This window comes from Ictalurus punctatus, chromosome 25 (assembly GCF_001660625.3).
Source record: "Ictalurus punctatus breed USDA103 chromosome 25, Coco_2.0, whole genome shotgun sequence".
Classification (NCBI taxonomy): Eukaryota; Metazoa; Chordata; class Actinopteri; order Siluriformes; family Ictaluridae; genus Ictalurus; species Ictalurus punctatus.
In genome coordinates this window covers 8,659,311-8,685,478 of record NC_030440.2, presented here as the reverse complement: position 1 = coordinate 8,685,478, position 26,168 = coordinate 8,659,311, and the positions used below count along the sequence as shown (strand labels likewise).

At 40.3% G+C, this 26,168-nt stretch overlaps 1 protein-coding gene across 1 annotated transcript in view; it reads left to right on the top strand.

Moving 5' to 3' along the window:
* cdh2 (cadherin 2, type 1, N-cadherin (neuronal)) overlaps positions 1–22,756 on the top strand; it is a 51,061-nt gene extending 28,305 nt beyond the window's left edge. Inside the window, exons 3-16 of the mRNA XM_017456632.3 lie at positions 4,119–4,336; positions 6,939–7,079; positions 8,624–8,779; positions 10,528–10,672; positions 10,832–11,004; positions 11,159–11,296; positions 12,423–12,608; positions 12,907–13,160; positions 14,572–14,714; positions 15,520–15,753; positions 18,042–18,275; positions 18,462–18,601; positions 18,751–18,915; positions 20,184–22,756. Coding sequence (XP_017312121.1) covers positions 4,119–4,336; positions 6,939–7,079; positions 8,624–8,779; positions 10,528–10,672; positions 10,832–11,004; positions 11,159–11,296; positions 12,423–12,608; positions 12,907–13,160; positions 14,572–14,714; positions 15,520–15,753; positions 18,042–18,275; positions 18,462–18,601; positions 18,751–18,915; positions 20,184–20,390 — 2,534 coding nt within the window. The 3' untranslated portion in view covers positions 20,391–22,756. The remainder of the gene's footprint in view (positions 1–4,118; positions 4,337–6,938; positions 7,080–8,623; positions 8,780–10,527; positions 10,673–10,831; positions 11,005–11,158; positions 11,297–12,422; positions 12,609–12,906; positions 13,161–14,571; positions 14,715–15,519; positions 15,754–18,041; positions 18,276–18,461; positions 18,602–18,750; positions 18,916–20,183) is intronic.
* The last annotated feature ends 3,412 nt before the right edge of the window (positions 22,757–26,168 follow it).

The window sequence follows — 26,168 nt, the reverse complement described above, 5'->3', positions numbered from 1 at the left end:
ATCCACTCAATCAGCTCCCTAGGTGGTGAATCAGTATAGCGTGTACATGAGTTCGGGCACTGGTAAGGAGCCTGGCTCACCACACATTGGGACAACTCAAATTCCATTTAATACTTAAATTAGCAGAAAAACATTTACAGTTTTTTATGTCATATAAATGTGTATGCTTAATCACACGCATTTCTGTCATAGTACTTCAAGCAGGATCGTAGGCTAGCTAGTGCATTTTTTTTAAAAATCATTAAACACTTAAAAGTCTTTAGACACAAACAAACCATATATAGTATAAATGTCAAATGAAGTTAAAAATCGCTAACGTAAGTAATCATTTGAGAGCTACAACGATAACAAGCTACTTGCATTTGTAGTCGGAGGTTGGCTGAGAGATCGCCCATCATTTTTTCTCGATCTGAGATGTTTCAGAAGACATGTCATTTCCAGTAAGGGAACATAGTGAGCATTGATGTTCCCTGGTTTTTGCGGGGCATTGTGGGAGTTTTTAGGGAGCAAGGGTGCACTGATTGAGCGATTGAGATAGCACTTAAAATGGCCGACTCCCTGATCAGTGCCCCGACTATTGAATGAGGGAACTGATTGAGACACACCTCCCGTCTTCAGGAAGGTAGATCTCCCGGAACAGGTTTGGTGATTACTGCTATACAGGATATACATGCTAAATGATTTCACACTAAATTTAAATTAAAGGCAAAACGTGTTAAAATCTTTTATTTTTTTGCATTAGGAAACACCCATGTTTGACTATAGTTTCGTTCTTAAACCAGCGGATTTGCTATCTGGTTTGTAAAAAGTTTTGCTGGTTTTATCAAACCTGTGTAGAAACCTTGTTAGTGGAAAAGACGTGCCTCTCTCTGTCCCTGTCCCACCTTGTCACCCATTCTGGCTGCAGGTGCATATAAATCCTGCCATTATTAAGCTGTTAAACCATGTAATTAAGTTCGGTTCCATTCTGTCTGTTTATTTTCACCTCATTCAGACCATTTGCTCATCAGGCAGAGGGATCAGCATGCCGATAAACAGTAGTGTGTCCCTCTCAGTGTGTGTGTGTGTGTGTGTGTGTGTGTGTGTGTGTGTGTGTGAGAGAGAGTGAGTCCAGGAAGATAGACGTTAGTCCAGAGGGCGACTCACGGTTATCTCTGTGGGTGCAGAACTCAGCTCACACACACACACACACACACACACACACACACACAAACCTCCTTTCCCATGAAAACTGCACGAGGAGACATGGCTACATTAAACCCACCACTCGATCAACACACATGCACACACTTCTTAGATGCTTCCTGGGTAACGGAGCCACCAGGGGCCATGGATATCATGGAGCCCATTTTCTTTATGAATCTCCGGTGTGTAAAAACAGACCCCGAGGTGATGGAAATGACAGGAGCATTTTTGTTCATCAGAGGCAGCCCAGTGCAAATAATAGTTTACAGAAATCATTCTGGTCCAGTAGCATGGAGAGAGAACACATATTCACAATCCAATAAACACAATCCCCCATATCGCCTGCAGCAAATCTTTATCTAATAATCACTAATGAGCACTCATTGCTTGGAGTGGCACATTACGATAACTGATTTTCGGAGCCTAGTTTATTATCCTTAAAGGTCTTCATATAATAACCGTTGATTAATATGAGTGGTAAGTGGAATTTTTCCAACATGTGTTCTTAATTAGCAGAGTAATTAGCACATGCGCATAAAAACCAAAACCCAGACAATAGTCCCTTTTCACAATGATGTCAGAAACCTTCCGCCTTTCTGAAAAGCAGTGTATACTTCCGTTTTACCTTACGCACGCTGGATACGTCAGGAAAATGCAGGAACTAACAAAACGAAAGATAAAGTTTAGAATAATAATGTTTATGTATATACGGGTTATTATATTCTTATGATAACGTTAATGATAACTTCAACATTCTTTAACATGTAACTGCCTTGAATGGGAAAGGCTAGCTAGCAGCAACAAGAAAAATATGCATCGCTCTCAGCCATTGTTGCCACAAGTTTACAAACAAGCGTTTACTTGTTATATTAATTTATAATTACATGATTACAACAAGAGTCATGGTCTGTATTACAGCAAATTAATCAAGAATAAGGACTTAAAGACTTTCTATTTGCAGAAGAGAAAGCTAACATCTACCGTTATCCTAACTCCTCCACTAACATTAGCTGGGCTGGACAATAAAAAAATGCTTACCTTCTTAATCAAACAGGTACTGCTCAATGAAGAATTTCTATCATTTATCAAGTTTAGAACGTTTCGTAAGTGAAAAATTTGTCTGCAAGTCACTGTACATCATCTAGATGTATTTCTGGCAGATGTAGAAGGGACTGAGTAAACTCCATAGCGTTCCACTATGATGGTGGAAGTAACCATACACTGCTTTCAGTCAGAACGGAAGTTGCATGACGTCATGTGAAAAGGGTCTATAGCAACATCTTGGACCTTTCCTGAGGGCTCGTGTTTAGTCCTAATAGGAAAGAAGAGCAGAGGACAATAAAGAAGAGAAGGAAATGTAATGGACACACTCAGGCTGAAAGAAAACAACGAAGAACAGTATACACATAAAGATCATGTTTACACTGTAATATATTTTCATTAAATGTTGCAGAGAAGCAAAAAAACATTCTCTCTACCTGAGCTAGTTCATTGCTTCTGGGAACAAGCTAAGGGTAACCAACTATTATCAACAGCTAACTAGACTGTTGAGCTAATGCTAAAACACAACTAGTATCAACAGCTAAATAGACTGTTGGGCTAATGCTAACCTACAACTAGTATCAACAGTTAATTGACTGTTGAGCTAATGCTAACCCACAACTATTATCAACAGCTAAATAGACATTTGAGCTAATGCTAACCCACAACTATTATCAACAGCTAAATAGACTGTTGAGCTAATGCTAACCCACAACTATTATCAACAGCTACATAGACTGTTGAGCTCTTGCTAACCCACAACTATTATCAACAGCTAAATTAAACAGCTTATTTGACACAGAACAGAAAATTTGCTGGTTTTGTTAGTTGTGGCATTAGTATATAAATAGACGCTGGGACATGTGTTCCAAAAGTAAACTTTTTTTTTCTGTCAAATCTGTTTTTCCTCTAGCTTATTTTTGGCTTAGCACATTCTAGGTCACATTAACTGTGAAAACAGAGAGGTACCTGAGAATCTGAGGTAATTCTAAGGAAACTGCATACAAAGGGGAAATTGGTAGCCCCATGCAGATCACCTCAAATAGTACAAATTATACTGCTACAAAGCATGATATTTGAACATGCTATGTTTTATACAGTGAAGTATAGCATTTGTGTAAATGTATGTGTATGCTTGTGTGTGAAGAGAAAGAAAAAGGGAAGGCATAATTTCTGCCCTGCATCCCGCGGCGTTCTTTTGAAAAAGCAGCAGTCTGGTGGTGGTGTGTGCTCTGTAGAGAGAATGATGAGACTGATCAATGTAAATAGCTACTGGTCAATAATCACACTCCACATCCAACGGCAGCATGGCACACTAATTCATCAATACACGCATTCAACAAATGATGCACACTCCCACTCCATCTCTTCCACCACTAACTGTGTAATTGTTTCGCCTTTAATAGCAGCATAATGAGCGAACGCGCAGCCATTTATTTGTTCTTTGTGTATTTCTAATATGATTCCCTCTGGTCTTGTAGGCTATGCTCCATCCTACACCCCACTCCTCCTTTCTTTGCATCTCTTTCTTTCTCTGTCTCGTGCCACCTCTGTTTCTTTGTCTCTTCTTCCCTTGTTGAGCACACCTGGATGCCTGCAGGTGTAAGCCTCAGCATAAATACTGCAGGAGAGTGTTAGGGTACCAGATATTCTTTCCTTTCTTCTTCTTTGTCTCTCAATCCCTCTCTCCTTCACCCTTCCTGTCTCAGTATGCATGCTCTCCACTTCCTTGATCTGTGTCCTCTCCTCTCAAATGAAACCAGAATTCCCTCATGGTCTAGTGAGGATGTCATTTTGTTGTATGCTTGTGTATCTTTTTTTTAAGATGCTTGTTGTCATGAGGAAAACATATGCTGGCTCATATCCCCCCATCCCCATTTCTCTGTCCTCAGTGAGCTTCATGGACTGTGGCAGAGGTTCCAGTCTGCGCTTTGAGAGTGGTTACCCGGAGGACTTTCGGATAGGAGAAGACGGCACGGTGTACGCCAAACGAACTCTGCGGGTATCAGACAGGAAGGGATGGAGCCTAGAGATCCATGCAAAAGATAAGGTGACACAGGAGGTGTGGCTAACTCAAGTCATCTTTGCACTACCAGACACACCTAAACAGGTAAGTCTAAGCTTAAATTGCCATTTCCATACCATCTCAGTCATAAGAAAGCCTTGAAGCTCCATATTTTTAATCATTTAAAACCCACCAGCCACGCTTACCATTGTGTAAATGTTTTATAATAAATTGATTAATAGATAATGGTTCACTACAATCTCAGAAATCTTTTGTTTAGGAATTCTAAATCCAAACCCCTTGTCCTTAAAAAAGGGAAACGTCTAGTTCAAGCTAAAATTTCCTATCTAGTGGTAAACATATTACAATTGAAGACAACATTTTCATACACCTTGCAGAATATTGAAAATGTTAATAATTTAAAAAAAGAGAGAGATAATAAAAACTGCATTTTGTTTGTTATTTAGTACTGCCCTAAATACGCTATTTCACATAACAGATGTAAACTTTCGTAAATTCAGTTATTATTGTGTCTTGTGGACTTTATGTAAACATCTGTTGTGTGAAATAGCTTAGTCAGGGCAGTACTAGACAAAAAAAAATGCTATTTTAATTATCCTTCTTTTTAAAAAAAATTATTAACATTTTGCAGATTCTGCAAGCTGAGATGTGTCACACACCTGACATAAGAAACAGCAAAAATAGGCTGTTTTCTCGGTAAATGTATAAGACCTCTGCTATTGTTTAACTTTAACTTTTAAAAGATGGAAAGTCCCATTGAAGATATGACATAAGAAATAGAAAAAGAGTATTTCAGCTGTATAATAATGTAGGTGTGGTGATGGAAACAAAGTAAATTCTCATGATATGTGAAATCCTTGTATTGCTATTAAAATATTTCTTGTTAAATACATATCTACAATTGATTCAATATATGTATTTTTTCCCCAAGTATAATAGTTACCTTAAAATATGTTAGGCTAAGAATCTTTTTCCCCCCAATGTAATATGTAAACATATCATAAAGTTTCATTCATCAGGAAAATTCAAATAGCTAATAACGTATTCACATCATGTAGTGTTGTGTTTCATTTACAACATCCACAATGTATCTTCATCAATACTCATTCTATAGTAAAGCATTACCGGTGCCCTAGCACCTTGAGAATAGTGCTCTAATTAAGTCTTGTGGTTGAGGCAGTGGAGGGGGATATGGTAGAGGAAATCTGCTCCCTCAGCTAGACATCAACAGCATTACATACTCTCTCAGGGCCATCATGTGCTTAGAGAGTGAGAAGAATGCTGCTGCGCACATACACAGGCAGAAGAAGAGAGATGGGGAAAGGATAGAGGTGGCAGTGATAGAGAAAGGAGATGGAGAGAGAGAGAGAGAGAGAGAGAGAGAGAGAGAGAGAGAGAGAGAGCAAGCCTAATGGCGGGTGTTTGGCAGAGATGGTCAGAAAATGAGCTGGGACAGGAGAGAAGGTGGGTAGAAACAGATAACAGTAAGAAAGAGCAAGTGGGTGTTGGGAAAGATGGATTGAAAGAGGGGAAAAAGATACAGGAGAGATAATAGGTGAGAGAGAGCAAACAAAAATAGAATGCATGTGTTCAGAGAGAGAGAAAGAGCTGTATGAGCCTGTTGTTGATCTTCATGTAGTTGCTGTTGATATTAATGTTGTTCCACTCTTTGTAATTGTAATGGCCTCGCTCATCACCCGAGTCATATCTACACCAGCCAGAGACTGGAGACAGAGAGAGAGAGAGAGAGAGAGAGAGAGAGAGAGAGAGAGAGAGAGAGACAGACAGAGAGTCTGCCTTTCTGTCAGCACTCTTCTGCCCACAGTACTGCACTGCCATTACCATCAATATTTAACCAGAGTGAGAGAGAGATGGTGTCAAGAGGGACTTAGAATCGATACTGAATAGAAATAAAATGCACAGGAACACGCACACATACTCACACAAACACACATATATTCCTATCATCATGAGAACATTTGGGCCTGTAATGATAGGTATACTTGACAATAAATACATTCCCATGCACACAGATTTAGTGCCAAAGTAAAAGTGCCTGTGTTCCTACCTTAATAACCGCTTAGTGCCTAGAGGGCTTTTTTTTATTCCGCTGCCCTCGGAAACCTGACTGCAATTGTACCATTCTAGTCAAACATCTACGCTAGTGTGTCTGGCCTAGAATCACATGCTTGCTCTCTCTCTCTCTCACACACACACACACACACACACAGATAATGGAAAACCTGTACTGTAAGCTCTACAGAATGAATGCACTATATAAAGTTAATCTGTTTTAAGAGTGTGATCTCTGTGAATACTTTTCTACTACAAAAGCTTCACCTATACAAATGCTTACACACTTATACACACATGCATACTCATATACACACGCATTCTCACGTACACACATATACTCACATACACATGCAGCATGTAGACACATGCACATACCAGTAGTTTTATGCCAGTAGTGTGAAATTTATGACCACATTAAAGAGAGTAGATTTAATGCTGTAAATACTTAGGTCCACAGACAGTAGAGATAAATGCCCTTGGTGTGTGTGTGTGTGTGTGTGTGTGTGTGTGTGTGTGTGGAGGCAAAGTGAGGGAGAGAGAGAGCAGAGCACAGAAAGTGCAGTACCCAGGGGTGTGTATGAGGATCTAACTGAGTTGTTCATGTTCACAGGTGCCTGAGATCGTGTTTCCATGGCGCAGCGTTGTTGTCGGGGGCAACGGGAGTGTGAGCCGCGTGAAGAGAGACTGGGTCATTCCTCCCATCAATGTCCCTGAAAACTCCCGAGGACAGTTCCCAGAGGAGCTTGTCAAAGTTAGGGCACACGCGCACACACACACACAGAAACATAGAAGCCTGCATAAAAATCCCTGCAGAAATAGTGCAAAGTCTTTATGAATTGGTTTTAGTATTTATTATCGTCTATGATCTATGGTTTACTTAATAATAGTGATGCAAAATAGTACATAAAGGCACTATACACTATATGGCCAAAAGTATGAGGACACTCTCCGAAATGTTTCCACTCACAATTTGGAAGCTCACATTTGTATTGAATGTCTTTGTATGCTATAGCATTATGATTTCTATCCACTGGAACTGAGAGGCATGGTTATACATGGTTTGCCCATAACTCAAGTGTCCTGCATGGAGCACCTATTGTATTAACTGGAACACTGTCTGCACCCCAGGCCTCCTCTCCCAAAACCAGTGCCTGACCTCACTAATGCTCTTGTGGCTGATTGAGCAAAATCCACATAGCCATGCTAAAAAATCTAGTGGAAAGCATGGTTTTACATGGCCACGGTTCTGTAATGATATGTTTAACAAGCATATATGGATGTGATATAGGTGATATGGGTGCACTGAAAAAAAAATGACATCTTAACAAATTGAATACCTTGTATATAGTCGAATCTATCTAGTATTTCCTATTATAAGATTACAATAAACCAAATATATGATTATTAAACCCATTTCAAGTCATTTGTACTCATTTCAAGCTTGAAATAATCTTGTTCTATTGTCAGATCATTTTGCTCATTTTAAGCATTCATTTCTAGAAAGAAATAAAATTATCTGTTTGAAAGTACTATAAGCTTGAAATGAATAATAATGTCCAGACCTTGGTTTAATGATCTATTATTTGTGTTATTGTAATCTTATAATAAGAAATACTAGATACATTTGACTGTATTCAAGACATTTTCACTTGTTAAGATGACAATTTTTACAGTGTGTCTGATATGGGTGTGATGGGTGTCCACATACATTTGGCCTTATAATGTATTATTTTGCTGATCATTATCACAGTATTAGTCTTTGTAATACTGATATACAGCATTGGGCATTGTCCTATTACCATCATCATATACAAGGGTGAGTCTAATGAAAGCCTTAAAAGTGTGACATAAATGGTAGACTTCTGTGACACCTATTTGCAGTATGGAATGTAAAAAAAATAATAATAATTACACCCTTGTATCAATAAATCTTCTACTCTACCACACTACAGTGTTTGTATTGACCGAATTCAGAATGGTCACAGAGGTTCCAGATAAGTCTTCTGCAGGCTCAATTTTTAATTCACACATTACAGGTTCACAAATTAGTTTTACTGTATTGCGAGACATATAGCAAGACTTTTTTTTGTATTTTATATTATGGTTTTATGGAAAATAATGTGATTTCCTCCAGATGTTATGTTTCAACAAAAACATCTATTAATTTTCAGAAAACACACACATACACTCACACACACACAAACACACATTACAATGTAATGATTATATATCTTATAAAGCTACCATAAAAATTAGTAAGAGATATAAGCAGACTAAAATGTGTGTGTTTTTCAGATCCGTTCAGACAGAGATAAGATTAACACACTGCGCTATAGTGTGACAGGACCAGGAGCTGATCAGACTCCTACCGGCCTCTTTATCATCGACCCCATCACAGGACAGCTGTCCGTCACTAAGCCCCTGGACCGAGAACAGATTTCCAACTTCCATGTAAGTGTGTGTGTGTGTATGTGTGTGTGGGAGGGAGTGTTGGGGCATAGGTGCAAACGAATCATATGCATGATTTTGTGTCTTTGTGAGGAACAAATTATGATACAGGAGTATGTGACAGTCTTGACCTTGTGGGGACATCTGTGGGGATAATGGAGACATTTCCGTGGGACATTTGTCTGGTCTGCAGCTTGTGGCAAAATATTTGTTTTTGGTTACTGTGATTAAGATTAGGGGTGTGTTTGTGTACATTTCTGTGAGGAGCATTTATGTATTTTAGAGGCAGCTCCGTGTATGTGTGTTATGTGTGTGTTCTCATCCCGCAATCCTGCATTCCACTCAGGAGACACTAATACTCCCATTAAACTGCTTATCTTGGTTACCATGGCAATCTGAGAATGCAACTTTTGACCTCTGTTTAATCCACTCTTAGAGAAAAAAGGGGAGTAGGCAGATTTTTTTTAGCTTAGAAAGAAGAGCTTATCCAAACACACACTCACACACACACACACACACACACACACACACACACACACACACACAAACATGCATAATGAGGACAGTGCATATACAGTACACTCTCCCCCATAGAATTAATATTTTACCCCTGCTGAACAAAAAACCATAGAAACCCTCATAAAATTTGTAATGGTTTTAATGGTTATAATGGGAATTGTATTGGTTTTAATGGAGAATGTAATGGTCCCTGTGTGCCTCTACTGGTAATTTGTTGCCTTCTACTGGTGGCATGTTATGTCTAGCGGATACCATTAAGGACCAATAATGGTAATGGTAATGGTTTTAGTGCTTAGCTGATGGTTTGTAATGGTGTCTGTAATGGAAACCATTAGAATTTCTGCGATGGTTTATATTGGGTTTTTTTCAGCAGGGACTATATGTTATGTAGATTATTATAGGGCGGGGTAAATGAGATACAACAACAATAACAGGTATCTCTTGGCTTTCATGGTGTCTCAACATTTTTATATGAGGTTGTCCAGTATCTATCCTGACAAGTAAATTATAAAGCTAAAAGAAATGCATTATGCCATGATTGCATGCATTAATGCATACATTATTGTGTTTTGCTCACTGGCTCCAGCAGCGAATCAAAGCAAACATGGGGGCAGAAACATTTGTAATTGGCTAAGTGGTGCACCTAATGAAAATGGACAGGAAGCCAGGCTTGCCACATCTTCAGTTAAATAAATAGCCTGGTTCTTGCACTGTTTTTGGAAATTAAATGAAGCCAGTTAGCTTTAATGTTTAATGAAACATCTTTAATTCATCTGCAAGTTTTTATTTAATGTGTTTAATGTGTAATTCCTCTTATGTGACAAAAACCTTGGATAATAAAGAGAGTTTGTACTTTCATATTATTATAGCATAACTGTCATCAAGGCATTTTATTTATCAGTTTATTTTCATTCAGTTACTATATATTATATTATATTATATTATATTACATTACATTATATTATATTGTATTATATTATATTAAATTATATTACATTATATGGCAGTGTGTGCTACTGTTTCATAATATAAGCACAGAGTGGTTCTTTTGGCTCACACCACCGCTGATTGTATATGAACTGCGGTCTACATGATGTGCTGGTTGTGATTTGCGCCGGGGCTTCCTGTTCTCACCGCTTGAGTCATTATATTGTGTTGTATTACTCTGCTTACTACGACGCTAGCCATTTTTGAGTTGTGTGAATTAACAGTGTGTTTGTGTCTTGCTCCAGCTGCGTGCTCATGCTGTGGACATTAACGGCAATCAGATGGAGAATCCCATTGATATTGTCATCAATGTCATCGACATGAACGACAACAGACCAGAGTTTTCCCATCAGATCTGGAATGGCACGGTGGACGAGGGCGCCAAGCCAGGTACTTAGACACACACACACCCACTTTAGTGCACAGCTGACATTCTAATCCTCACATATATGGTGAGCGAGTTTGTTGCACCTGCTAGTTATTTGTCTGACAGATGGCCATTGTTGTACGAAATCCAAACAGATCACTGTTCCTCTCTATTTCATGTAGGAACATTTGTGATGACGGTCACAGCACAAGATAAGGATGACCCCAACACAGCCAACGGCATGCTGAGATACAAGATCCTCTCTCAGAGTCCTGAGACTCCCTCCACCAACATGTTCACCATCAATAACAAGACGGGCAAAATCATCACTGTAGCCGCAGGCCTCGACAGAGAGGTGGGCGTCTGTGTGTTTTTGTGTGTGGGAAGGCTTCTTGTGATGCCATCCTTCACTACCATTAATCTTTATACACATTTTCCCGCTATGTGTCTTTGTGTGTGTGTGTGTGTGTGTGTGTGTGTGTGTGTGTGTGTGTGTGTGTGGTGAGTAGAAAGTGTCCCAGTACACTCTGATCATCCAGGCCACTGATATGGAAGGAAATCCGACATATGGCCTGTCCAACACTGCTACTGCTGTCATACGCCTGCTTGACGTCAATGACAACGCACCAGAGTTCACCAGAGAGACAGTGAGTTCATTGTAAATGCATACCTACTTATAAACAAAGTGAGAAAGCCAGAAATGAGTTTTCTCTTCATTCAGAAACACACAAAAATGTCTTTGTCTTTGTCCCAGTTGGAAATCAGTTGAATTTTGACAATTGTACATAACATTTAAACTTTTCTTTCTTTTTTTTTTGTACTCTCTGGAGTTGAAATTACAAAATCAGTGATGGGATATTATTATAAGTGGAAGTTACATCAAAGATAATTTCAGCATCACAGGCTCTGGTGTGTACCCAAGGTCAAAACCCAGGACATTATTGACCCTGTTAAACAAATTTTGCCAGAATGCACATATTCCCATGAAAACCCGAGGGATTGTACCTTTCCCACAACTTCCAAATGTCATAGATACTGCTGAATCACAGTATCCATCCGTCCATTTTCCACACTGCTTATCCTACACAGGGTCACAGGGAAGCCTGGAGCCTATCCCAGGAAACTCAGGGCACAAGGCGGGGGGACACCCTGGACAGGGTGCCAACCCATTGCAGGGCAAAATTGCACACACATTCACTCACTGTGGACACTATTTGGAAATGGCAATCAGCCTATAACGCATGTCTTTGGACTGGGGGAGGAAACCGGAGTACCCGGAGGAAACCCCTGAAGCAAAGAGAGAACATGCAAACTCTGCACACACCGGGCGGAAGCAGGATTTGAACGCCCAACCCCAGAGGTGCAAGGCAGATGTCAGCAATACTAATCTATAGGGAAATGCTGACAGATTTGGAAGTTAATACTGGCAGTTTGCAGTTAGTAGAAAGAGTTCTGGCAATGGTATTCAGTCCACAGTAAGAGACATTTGCCCTCAGAATCTTAATAATACAACATGTAGGAGATATAAGCGTACACTGTGGAGAGGTAAAGTAGACCCAAATTATCATGTTAACGACGGTGATGTTACTGTGAAGCAAATCTATACCATTTAACATAAAACACTGTTGTTTGCACAGTGTGAGAACACTGACTTACTTCCATCTTAATTCACCACCCTATTAATTATGAGCATCTCTCGCTCGTTCTCTCTCTCTCTTTATCTATCTCTCTATCTCTCTCTCTCTCATTCCCTATTGTTTATTCTTACCTTAGTTCTACGGAGAGGTGCCGGAGAACCGTGTGAATGTGATTGTGTCTAATCTGACAGTAACAGACAAAGACAAGCCAGGCACACCAGCCTGGAATGCGGTGTATCGCATCACATCCGGAGACCCGACTGGACGCTTCTCCATCCCCACTGACCCCACCACCAATGAGGGCCTTGTCACTGTGGTTAAGGTTAGTTATACACAATTTGTTTGCCATTGTCTAAAGTGATTTCACACATGCACAGTCAAATCAGTCACAGAGCGAAAACAGTTCCCATAGAAACAAAGCCGGTCAATAGCCATGACCCCCTCTTCATCAGCGATAAACAATTATAAGTGTTTTAATCACAGTAGGAGCCATTCATTAATTATTAGTTCTCTCTGACACTAATATCCTCTTATCTTAAAGGACATTCAGTCTATTTAATACCAACACTATAACTAGGTTTGTTTTTGTGTTGTGTGTGTGTCTGTGTGTGTTTTCTCAGCCCATAGACTATGAGATGACTCGTTCCTATTTGTTAACCGTGGTAGCCGAGAATGAAGTGGCACTGGCGGGAGGGATCCATCGCAGCCGCCAATCGACAGCCACCATTTCCATACGCATCATCGACGTGAACGAGAGTCCCAACTTTGAGCCCAACCCCAAACAGATCAAACTGGACGAGGGACTTCCTGCAGGGTCAATGCTCACCACATTTATAGCTCACGACCCTGACAGACATATGCAGCAGAGTATCAGGTATACACACACACACACACACACACACACACACACACACACGCACATACTCACTTGCTACAACAAAATTACATAAATAACTGCAGCATGATAGACACATATACACATACAGAAGAGTGTCAGGCGGAGATAGACGCACTATTTTACACATAAAAATGTGCCCACATGCTCGCTCACTTATAGGCAGTCTCAGCCTCAGATGCTTTGAGGTATGAAGCTTTGAAGGTGCTACTGAAGCTTTGAGTAATGTTTTACCACAATACTTACCAGTTTCAGACTCTTACTAGTTTTATACTCATCAGCTGTACACATGCACGTTAGGCCAAAGTTTGAATGCATTGACAGCAATACATTTTTCAGACCAAGATAAGTCACTGGGTTAAAGAAAGTTTGTGGAGTTATTGTGTTTTTTTTTGGCATCAGTGAAGGGGTAATATATATTAGGCAGCAAGTGAACATTCTGTTCTCGAAGTTGACGTGTTGGAAGCAGGAAAAATGGGCAAGCGTAAAGATCTGAGCAACTTTGACAAGGGCCAAATTGTGATGGTTACATTTACATTTTATAAATTTTATGGTATTTGGCAGATGAACTTATCCAGAGCGACTTACATTTATCTCATTTATACATCTGAGCAGTTGAGGGTTAAAGGCCTTGCTCAAGGGTCCTTTGGTGACAGCGCTGGCATTTGAATTCACGATCAGTAGTCCAATGTCTTAACCATTAAGTTACCGTTGCCCCTCACCACTAACCACTGGTTAGTGTGGGGTGTTCCCCGTATGCACTGGTTAGTACCTACCCAAAGTGGTCCAAGGAAGGACAACCAGTCAACCGGCGACAGAGTCATGGGCACCCAAGGCTCATTGATGCGTGTGGGGGAGTGAAGGTTAGTCCGTCTGGTCCGATCCCACAGAAGAGCTACTGTAGCACAAATTGCTGGGAAGGTTAATGCTGGCTATGACAGAAAGGTGTCAGAACACACAGTGCATCACAGCTTGCTGTGTATGGGGCTGCATAGCCATTCAATAAACAGAAAATGAAGACAAACTCCTACTCCCAATTGGCTTTCACAAAATATATATATATTTTTTTATTTGGTATGTATGTTTAAACGTATTGTGATTTTTTACGGTGGTGTGACCATACGTTATCACATTGTTCGCTAACACATTTTAGACATGTCTCTTAGGTTTCCAGGAAACCAAAACATGGGACTAGGCAACACACTGAAGCTTTTATAGACAAGTGGGCTAGCTAATAAATGTATGATTTGTTTACCCATTAGATATTAGTACATATATACACATATACTGTATATACTGATAGATTGTATTTTAATTGAATAGTCATTTTTAGTTAACATTTTAACACATCAGAATTTTAAACAGTGTGTGATGTGTTTCTGTGCTGTAGATACTCAAAGCTATTTGACCCAGCTAACTGGCTGGAGATTGACCCAAATAACGGGCGAATCTCCACCATTGCCCTTCTTGACCGCGAATCCCCGTACGTCAGAAACAACCTCTACAACGCCACCTTTATGGCCTCTGATAATGGTGAGTAATGTGTGTGTGTGTGTGTGTGTATGTGGGTGGGTTGCAACTCAGTTTCAGTCCATTACAGGTTACACAGTGGATGAATAACTCCATTGATCGGAGCTGTGGGGAACAATTATGACTAATATCCACAGGCTTACACATAGAAACACCCATATACATAGATACACAAATAAGCGCGCACACGTTCACTCATAAAACGGCAAAATTGCTTATGTGTAATCCGTCTTTTTCTCACATTTAAACACACTCCTGTTTGTGTGAAGACTGCAGACGTTTGCTTGACTCTTCCACTGTTATTGACATTCTACTTGAGTCGGCCCAGTGTATATAAAAAAAATAAAAAAAAAACCTTTCTCTCACACACATTTAAACACACTCATAGCTCTGTGAAGGAGTGATCCCATCTCTGTAAACACTCTGTTAACCTGTGGTCCCAGAGTGCCTCACTCACAGTAGGCCACTCATGGTGTTGGATTGTAACACTCCAGCGGCGGCGCTTCCTCTCCCAAGGCTCCGTTCATTCACCCTGATCATCTAAAGAGGGCTGACACTTAGTGCTCTTCTCTTTTCAAGCTCTCCCCAAGTGACTGGAAATGTTCAGAAGAAGAGGCAGCAGATGCTGAATAGCTCGTGGGCAGTGTCTACTGTCTATGATTGACAATATCATACATACGCATGTCATAAATATTTCATACAATCGCTTAGTGGTTCAAGAGTTTTGCTCTTGCGGTCTGACAAATCAACAGCCGCCATAGTGAAGAACAGGTTGTTTTCTGATCTTCCGCTTTCACTCTTTCACCAGGTATTCCTCCTGCGAGTGGAACAGGCACACTGCAGATCTACCTTATGGATATTAATGATAACGCGCCACATGTCTTTCCCCAAGAAACCGAGATGTGTGAGAGACCCCAGCCCAACGCCATCAACATAACAGCTGTGGACGGAGACCTGAACCCCAATGCCGGGCCATTTGCTTTTGAGCTTGCCAACCGACCCTCTGACATCCGCCGCAACTGGACACTCACCCGTCTCAATGGTATGACACACACCTGAATGGTGTCACAGACATCTTACCCATAGTACTACTCTTCCCAGAGCTGTTATCATTATGTAAAATACCAGAAGGACTGCATGACAGATCCTCCATTTCAGCATTCTGCAAACAATAGCTAATATGGTGCAAGCTAAGATTCATGTTCTTGGTCTTTATTGTTGCACACATGTGATGTTAACATTAAGAGATTTTAAACCAGGTTTTACTCATCAAGCATTTTCCCACTTGCCGCTTGAAGTGTTTTGTAATTACTTGTCACTAGACCTGTCACGATAACTACTTCTGTTGGATGATATATTGTGCCAGATATAATTGCGATAAACGATATTATAGTCATTTTAAGACCATTTCATACCAGTGATCCAATGATAATATAATAGGATAATAATGTAAGTGCACCCTTTCAAAAAGCAATGAACTTTTAATGCTTAATAATATTCAATGTCTATGTCTTCTGACAAATATCCTTTAAATTTAGACAATAATTCATCGTCAATGTCAATTTTTCTCAGACTAAAATGGCATCGAATATTAGTCAACAGCATTTCAGTTGATAAGAAAATGCAAAAATTAACCCAAATATTCACACATTTTATATATTCACTTAAACATGTATCAACAAAAACATGTGAAAACTGTCCTTGTGAAAATTTGATTTCCAGATATATTAATATTACAGTGAGTACGCTACTGTAATACAGTGTTGTGAATTCTTTATGCGTTAGTTCTTCATTGACCCTGTTTTAGTGCATTGTTATGGAAAGAGCGTATTCACAACGTGACTTACTCTTCTACCAAGTGCCTGCCTTACTTAAGTTCAAGATCACTTGTGCAGTCATGTCATTTTGTTCAGAAGCGAATTGTAATATTAGGTTTATGTTGTGTAAATGTCTAATTAATCTCATGTGCGTATAGGAAGCGTTTGGGTGAGTTAATTAACCCACTTCACTTTATTGCTGTTCATTCACTGTTCAGTTTCAGCTCATGAAGCTTAAGCGGCTCAATCCCCGACATTATTGACCATGACTGGATTATTTGAAACACTAAAACTATTCTTTCTAAATTCTTACTCTTCAAAAACCATTGTTAACGCATTGTTAAAATAATTGTGTCTTTTTTTGGTAAATTTTTTTAAAATTAAAATCGGTGCTAGTGCTTGCTACACATCTGAAATCTTAAATGTGCATTTTTATCTTAAATTCGACGAATATTCATAGTTTGAATTTTTATTTGACAGCACTATAGCAGACGAGAGGACAGAAAGAGCACAAAGGGCTAAAATGTCGGTGACATTCATTCTTTTATGTAAACAAACAAACACGTATGTAAACACAATGGGCGATATCGAGGTCAGCAAAAATTATCGAGGCCATGTCGTTTTGTTGAACTTCTCCACTGTTCACTGATGGAGACTTGAGTGCAAAACTGTATGTGGTAATTGCAGTCCTAAAGCTATTATAGCAATTGTAGTCCTAGCCATTATAGCATAACTGTTCATATGAATTGCGGTCCAAAGACATCTTATGGTTTTTAAGTGGTACCATCCTCAGTAATCGCAATGATCTCACGCTGCACCATGTGGGGCCATCCTCAGCAGTAGTGAGTGACTTCCAACTGATGAGAACTCCCTACCAGAAGTAGGGAAACAGGATGGATCAAGCAGGTCCGGAGAGATGAAGTGGTCAGGATCACTGGCATCTCAGGAGTATCATGTGTAGCTTGACAGAAAGAGAGAGGGAGAGGTTATTAGGTATTTTTATTGTCCCGTAATGGTTAAGGACAATATACTTTGAGTGAGTGCAAGCAGGGACTCCAGCAAGACTAGCTATGACAGCATCATATCAGGTGGGACAGCATCCAGACATCCCAGTTCACCACAACATTCTGTGCCTGTGAGCCCTCTAGATCTGCCCCTTTACCTAAGAAAAAACTATTCACAAAAGGCTTGACTAAACAAATATATTTTCAGCCTGGTCTTAAACACAGAGACTGTATCTGAGTCCTGAACACAAATTGGAAGGCTGTTCCATAACTGTTGGGCTTTTTAAGCAAAAGCTCTCCCCCCTGCTGTAGCCTTCACTATTCGAGGTACCAACAAATAAATGAAAATAAATTAAACAAGCAGTGCAAATTTCATTCCTTTGTTTTACTTATGCTTTAATACATGTTATAATAGATATGTGGCATAGTAATGCAAAGAAAATGTACAAATAAATTTGATTTCATTATTATTTAAACTCATGTGGTGCTTGCGGCTGTTCCTGACTTAGGCGACTATGTCCAGTTGAGCCTGAAAATCGGTTATCTCCAGAGTGGGATCTACGAGCTCCCCATCATCATCACGGACTCTGGAAACCTTCCGATGGCCAACACCTCACACTTGCGTGTGAAGGTGTGCCAGTGTGATCACCATGGAGACTGTGTGGACATGGAGCGCATCATGGCTGCCGGTTTGGGTACTGGAGCCATCATTGCTATCCTCATCTGCATCATCATCCTGCTGGGTGAGTTATTCCCTGTTGTATATATAAAATCTTATACACCTAAAGTGTTTATGCTTTAGGGAATGAGGAAACAGAATGGAAGTTTTATCACCAGTGAGACTCTCTTTATGCTAAAGGCTATGAATGTGACTCATTTTGTATCGCATTCTCTCTCTGTATCTGCCTATCCACGCACTCTCTGTGTAGTCCTGGTGCTGATGTTCGTGATGTGGATGAAGAGGAGAGATAAGGAGAGACAGGCGAAGCAGCTGCTGATCGACCCAGAGGACGACGTGCGAGACAACATCCTCAAATACGACGAGGAAGGCGGAGGCGAGGAGGACCAGGTACAAACACAGTGCTGATTTTAGGAAACACACAGTTTAGGTATAAAAAGTGAATGAGTGTGGCACTACCAGAGAAAGCAGTCACTTTCTCTTCCTTGTCTTTTCCTCACCATCTGTGTGTGTGTGTGTGTGTGTGTGTGTGCATGCAGGATTATGATCTGAGTCAACTGCAGCAGCCAGACACTCTGGAGCACGACCTGGTGAAGCCAGTTGGAATCCGCCGGCTGGATGAAAGACCGCTGCACCCAGAGCCCAACTACCCAATTCGCTCTGCCGCCCCACACCCCGGAGACATCGGAGACTTCATCCACGAGGTGTGTGTGTGTGTGCATGCGGATGTGTTCTGTCTCGCCATATAAACTGCAGGATGGCACCAGTGATAAGAGCTAATGGTGATTGATTGGCTAATTGAACCTCAATCCTATTAGTTTAGAAGGACATTAGCCTGGCTTAGGTATTCAGTATCATCCTCAGTGGTCTGTGGATGAGCATGTTCTACACACACACACACACACGGAGGGGAAGTGCGAGAAAGGGATCCTTTCAAACAGTAAACTGTACTGGGAGCCCAGTAGGGAACAGTGAGAAAATCTTTGAAACTGGAAATGAATTAAATATCAGATATGATCTTAAGTATCTGCACTTAAACACTAACTCCTCTGTTTAAGCTAGTAGAAATATATCCGCTGGCTCGTGCTATGGTATTTTTGTAGAGTGTATTCCTCTACTACTCTTTCATTAATACACACTCGCTGTTGTAGTATTAAATCAGTATTGTGATTGGAGCTATACATAGTGATATTCTATTTGCACTGTAGATTATGTGAGCTGGGTGTATAGGGTACTTCCTATAGCAGTGATCACCAACCCTGTTCCTGGCGATCTACCTTCCTGAAGACTTATACCATAATCGTGCCTGCCTGACCATCTAATCTTTAGCTGATGAAGTTGTTGATCATTGAAAACAAGTGCGTTAGATTTTGGTTAGAGATGAATCCTGTAGGAAGGTAGATCTCCAGGAACAGGGTCCACTCAATATGTCCCATGCTGATTTCCTGTTTCAGTGGAAATTACATCAACACATCAAATAACGCTGTGTGTTTCAAGGCACTTCACGGGGAATTTAACACCAGGCATAGTTGCACAGTAAAAGTAGAAGTAGTCTCACAGACACGGTAATGTTTCTGTACGACTTGTACAGAGGGAGAGGAAACACTTCATACTCTTCAGGCAGTTGCAAGGCCTAGTGTGAGAACACCTATTAGATTATTCTGGCTGCTTTTCTATAACTCCTGACTTCTGCATTTTTCCCTGATTCTCTTCTCTACTCTCTTCACTGATCTCAATTTCTCATCTCTCCATTCTTTCTACTGCTCCTTCCATCCTACTTGCCTCTCCTTTTCAGTCCTTTACCATGTTCTGTTTCTCATTTTCACTTGACTGCTCTGCAATATGTTCGTGCCGCACATGAGATATTTCCGGTTGGCTCTCCACTATGAATATTTTAGAACGTTGTCATGTAAGAGGATCGTTTTCTAATATTATGGAAAACTCCTGCATGTCTCTGGTCTTTCTTCTTCAGGGTCTGAAGGCGGCCGATACAGATCCCACGGCACCTCCATACGACTCTTTGCTGGTGTTCGACTACGAGGGCAGCGGCTCCACTGCCGGCTCACTCAGCTCACTGCACTCATCCAGCTCTGGAGGCGAGCAGGACTACGATTACCTCAATGAATGGGGACCACGGTTTCGCAAACTAGCCGACATGTATGGCGGAAACGACGACTAAAGCGTCCAGGTGTTACAGAAAAAAATTTAAATAGAAAATAAAAAAAAAAAAGTGGCACTTTTTTTTAACTTGGGACACGGGACAGTGTGTAAAATCTGAAAGAAGAGTATTTCCCCCATGAGAGAATGAGACAGAGGGGAAAGAAGATCATGATCACCATGGCAACATTACTGGCTCCTTCCAGGCTTTGTGCCAAAGCCAAAGAGCGCAGGGTGATGGAATCTGGACTCCATCTCTGGATCAGGCCAGTTTGTTGCCCGAGTTTGCAGGATCGTTGGTGCAAACAAAATGAACGCTGAAGGAATGCTGAAAGAACATTTAACCGAACGCTCAGTTACACTTGAATCTCACAGTACAGAAGCACTGGGATATTACGTGCCTTTTTGTACATTTTTTTTTTTGATTGATTGGTTTCCATTCATTGGCTTTATTGGCTCTGTTTTGGAGTAGTTCTGTTGTGAGCCTGTTTATAGAATATGGTTATGCTTCAACACGCTTCTGTTTGTACATCACAGCATGGTGCTGTTAGATGCCATCACGCCTCGCCCCGAAGGAGAAAACTGAGAGAACAGCATTGTACAGTTCACTAAAAATTAGATGTCATGTTACATGTTATTATTTCTTTTTTTTTTATTATTATTTACATTTTTTTTCACCAAAAGTTTAACTTATGCAGCTGGTGCAAAAGGGGCAACCCTCATCATCATTTGGTAGCGGAACTTTTTTGTTAGAATATGTACCTCATTTTTTATTATTATTATTATTATTATTATTATTATTATTATTATTATTATTATTATGTGGCATCTTCTTTCGCAAATAAAACTGTTATTTTTGTTCCATGTCCATCTGCCTTAGTCAACCTATGGTATTCTTTCTTTTTTTTTACTGCACTGTAAATTAAATGGTGTGTACATAGTTTTTTTTTCTCCTTTTTTTGTTGCTGTAGTCTATGAGGAAGTACAAGGAGTATGAAAGAGTTGTATATGTATAATTTGACTACAAACAAAAGGCTTTTTTTTGCATGTTTTTATCTTTTATAAAAAGGTATTTCCAAAATTGATTTACCCACAAAAAAAAAAAAAACATGTCTACTACATTGGAGTGATACAGCACCAGCGAGGCAGCAGTCCTGATATCCTGATACGTGTACAACCGTGTTCTCTGCCTGTTCAGGCTTTATGTGCCAGCGTAAATTAATTAGATGTAGGGTTATTTTAAATGTTTTTGGCTGACTTGCTCAAAATTTTCTCATTCCAGCAGTCCACTGATTATACAGATTGGTGAAATCTGGTGTTTTCTATCAAATGGCTTGAGTCAAATTTTCAGAGATTACTGCTGGAGTAATAGATGGAGATGGAGACATTTTGGGAATCACTGCTGCTGTCTCTCCATAAAAAAACTACAGAGAGAGAGAGAGTGTGTGTGTGTGTGTGTGTGTGTGTGTGTGTGTGTGTGTGTGTGTGTGTTGATTACAAGCTGTAGTCACAGAAGGGCCAAGCAGTATGGAGGTAATTACCTGTCAAAAGTAATTAAAACTAAATGCAGTGCCAAATTAGTTATATATATATATATATATATATATATATATATATATATATATATATATATATATATATATATATATATATATATATATGAATTGAAAGTCTACAGTAAATTTTTGTAAATCTATAACTTGTACCATTTAAGAATCGGTTTTTTTTTTTGGTTTTTTTTCACATGTATTTTACGACCCATTTCCTACAATGTATTATTTTACATTCAAAGCATGTTTTGTTTCAGATCCTGTCAGCTCTCTGGAGCTATGCGCTTGGTTTAAAACAATTCATTTACAACCACACAAGTTTCAAAAGATCACATGCTTTAACAGCATAACAAGCTTTTTTGCTTTTTTTTGTAAATGATTTCATTAATTATAATTTCATAATTGCAACATAATCACAAAACAGTTACAGGTTTATAGATGTGACTATGGATTTGTGTTTCATCATTGCATTTAAATACTATTTGACAGGAAACTCCATAGAGCCGCCCCATTGTGTGTGTAGTTGCTCAACACACACTCAGGTGACTGACAGCAGGAAGTTGATCAACAGCTGCTGAGTGATTGGCAGCTATGAAGAGTTCAGTGAGCTTGTTTACTGTTACTTGTTGATGTTATGACCCATCGCTGCCCATCTGGCCAATAAAAGTTTAATTTTTGGAAATAGTGCCAGTCCTCTTGGCTTTTTTTTAATTAGTGAGTTTGTGCTTTTAATATTTTTTTTTCAGCATTTGCCTCTTATTTTGTTTTATTTTATGTAAACACAGTGACAATATTAAGCTTGAGCATAAAAAGGAAAAATAAAACACATTTCATCCAATATTCCTAATTATTTATAATTATTCCTGTTTGGAACCCACTCACTGTCCATCTAGTCATTTAGGCAAATTTGTGTATGCCGGTGGCTGTAGCTATTTAATTAGAGAGTGGGTGTCCATGCATCCTTCGTGATACAGTGGGGAAATTAAAACACACACACACACACACACACACACACACACACACACACACACTCCCAATCACGCCTCTAGAAGCTGTCCTTGGTCTGTCACTCTCTTCTTCTTTTCTGCCTTTCCAGGAATTGGGATTATTGTGCCAACATCAAAGTGCTGTCTCCTTCTGTCCCTGTGCTTGTGTGAGACTGAGCGAGTGACAGTGTGCAAAGGCATGGTCCCAGGCTTGATGCTGCAGCTCATATAAATCAGGCAGAATGAGTAGCTCTCCTTCTCCTTCTGCAGCCATTCTGCCCTTGTGCCTGCGACATACCTTCTATAGATTTTCTATATTTTATAGGCTGTTTCATATTTGTGCCGCTTTCTTCCTCTCTTCTCTCTTTGTGCTTGTTTTCATTAAAATCTCACCACTCTGTTTGGTTGTGCTCTCATCTCCTTGTTAGGCGAGAGCAGTGTGTCCGTGAGTGTACGTGTTAAGAGAGTGAGTCAGTTGGAGTCTCAGAGGCTAAAAATAAGCCATGCTCTGCTGGCTTGAGGATGGAGATGACATTGATCAACTGATACAGCGATAGGAGATATCTCTCTCTCTTTCTCTCTCTCTCTCTCTCTCTCCCCCCAGTACATTCTCATGCCCTGGTTATGTAGACCGGATTTCAACAGCTCCACTGTGGTGTGTATGTAAGACTCTCAAATCTGATTTTCATCCAAGCACTATCTCACACATGAGTGATTGCGCAGTGTTTCCCTGTTGTACTGGCGGTATTATAAGCTAACAGCTAAATGCTCTGCATGTCTGCACACACAAAAAGCACATTCACAGCACCCCATTACAATCATCCATTGCACCTCTAATGACTTTAATCCAGGGCCTTGTCTTCTATCTCACTGTGCCTCTGGGGAATGGGGGATGGATTTCTTTGCCTAGTGCAAGATCTCTATACTTATGACTATATTTAAAATGGAAGAATTTCTACTAATTCTGCAAAGTTTGAGACTACACACTGGGGCATTGCAGTGCCATTAAATGTCCTGCAGATCTTCAAATAGTTTTCTTTGCAGATATCAACACTCTTTCTCAACCAGTTGTCATTTGAGCATGAATTTTCCCAATAGTCTGAAACTTGTGTTTGCTAACCCTAAGTCATTTACATTTACATGTACATTTATGGCATTTGGTAGAAGCTCTTATCCAGAGCAACTTACAGTACTGCTTTGAAGTCTCTATCAATAAATACATCCCGAAGCTGGTTCACTTTGTCACGGACTAAGAATACCATCAGTGTTAAAATTCTGTTGGGGGGTAATATAGTAAGAAAACAGAACTTTTTTAAGTGAAAAGTGCCCATTTAAGTACTTCAGGAAGAGGTAGTTCTTTAGGCGTCGTTTGAAGACCACCACTGACTCAGCTGTTCGGACATCTGGGGACGTTCATTCCACAGCCTAGGTGTCAGAACAGAGAAGAGTCTTGATGCATGCCTTCCTTGTACCCTGAGAGATGGTGGCACTAGTTTAGCAGTGCTAGAGGTTTGGAGGGGCAGTGTGGGGTGTGAAAAGTGATTTGAGGTAAGTGGGTGCTGGTCCATTTTTGACTTTGTAGGCAAGTATCAGAGTTTTAAAACAGGCAGCATCAGGAAGCCAATGGAGGGAGCGTAGCAATGGGGTGGTGTGGGAGAACTTAGGAAGGCTGAAAACAATTCGAGCAGCTAGATGAGTTGCAGAGGTCGATGTTACTTAGAGGCAGACCTGCCAGGAGTGAGTTGCAGTAGTCCAGTCTCGAAATGACAAGAGACTGAACCAGCACCTGAGTGGCCTGTACGGATAGAAATGGACAAATCCTTCTGATGTTATAAAGATGAAATCGGCATGAGCATGTCAGATTAGCAGTGTGAGAGGAAAAGGACAGTTAATTGTCCATGGATACCCCAAGGTTGCATTCAGTAATTGAGGGTGGAATCAGAGAGTTGCCAGGGAGATCACAAGATCCTGACATGGTGATGAATCAGCTGAACTATGATGAGCTGATGAGCTGCCATCCATGATGAGATGTCTGCCAGACTTGCTGAGATATGAGCAGAAACAAGAGGATCTGAAGGAGAGGATGAGTTGAGTGTCATCCACATAGCAGTGGCATGTGAGGATATGACCTCATCAAGAGATCGAGTATAGAGTGAGAACAGAAGAAAACCAAGCTCTGAGCCTTGTGGGACACCAGAGGTGAGCCTGCAGGGAGCAGATGTGCATCCCCTCCACTTCACCTGGTATGAGCGACCTTCCCGGTATGAAGCAAACCACTACCATGCTGCACCATGATTTCCAAGACTCATGAGTGTGGACAAGAGAGTCTTATGGTTGACTGTGTCAAACGCTGCTGAAAGGTCAAGGAGGATGAGGACTGATGACAGTTTGACTGATCTGGCAGAATGTAGCTTCTCAGTGACAGCCAAAAGGGCAGTTTCTGTGGAATGTGCCGCTTTGAAGCCAGACTGGTTAGGATCTTGGAGGTTGTTCTGTGAGAGGTAGAGAGACAGTTGATTGTAGACAGTGCATTCAAGGATTTTAGAAAGAAAAGAGAGAAGTGACACCGGACAGTAGTTACCAATGTCAGAGGGATTTAGAGTGGGTTTTACATACAGTGCTGTGAAAAGGTATTTGACCCATACTGATTTCTTCTGTTTTTGTGTATATCACATACTAAATAGTTTCAGAAATTAAAACAAAATCTAACATAAAACAAAGGCAACCTGTGTAAACACAAAATACAGTTTTTAAATGATGATGTTATTTTTGAAGCAAAAAAGTTATCCAATACCAACTGGGCCTGTGTGAAAATGTATTGCCCCCACAGTCACTAATTCCCTAAATCTATGAAACTGAATTCAAAATGTAGTTCAGCTGAACTAGATGCAACCAGGCCTGATTACTGCAAATCCTGTTCAAACAAATCAACACTTAAATAGAATTTTTTCAACAGCACATAGTAGGTTAAAAGGCCTTACCCAGTACACCATCAAAGGAACTACAGGCCTCTCTTGCATCAATAAAGGTCACTGTCATAACTCCTCTATCAGAAAGACACTGGGCAAAAATGGCATCCAAGGAAGAGTGGCGAGGCAAAAAGAAGTGGAACTGTTTGGAAGACAGTAGTCCCGTTTCATAAACCAAACACAAAATTCTACAAAAGAACATCATGCCTACGGTCAAGCATGGTGGTGGAGGTGTGATGGTGTGGGGATGCTTTGCGGCTTCAGGGCCTGGGTAACTTGCAATAATTGGGGGAAA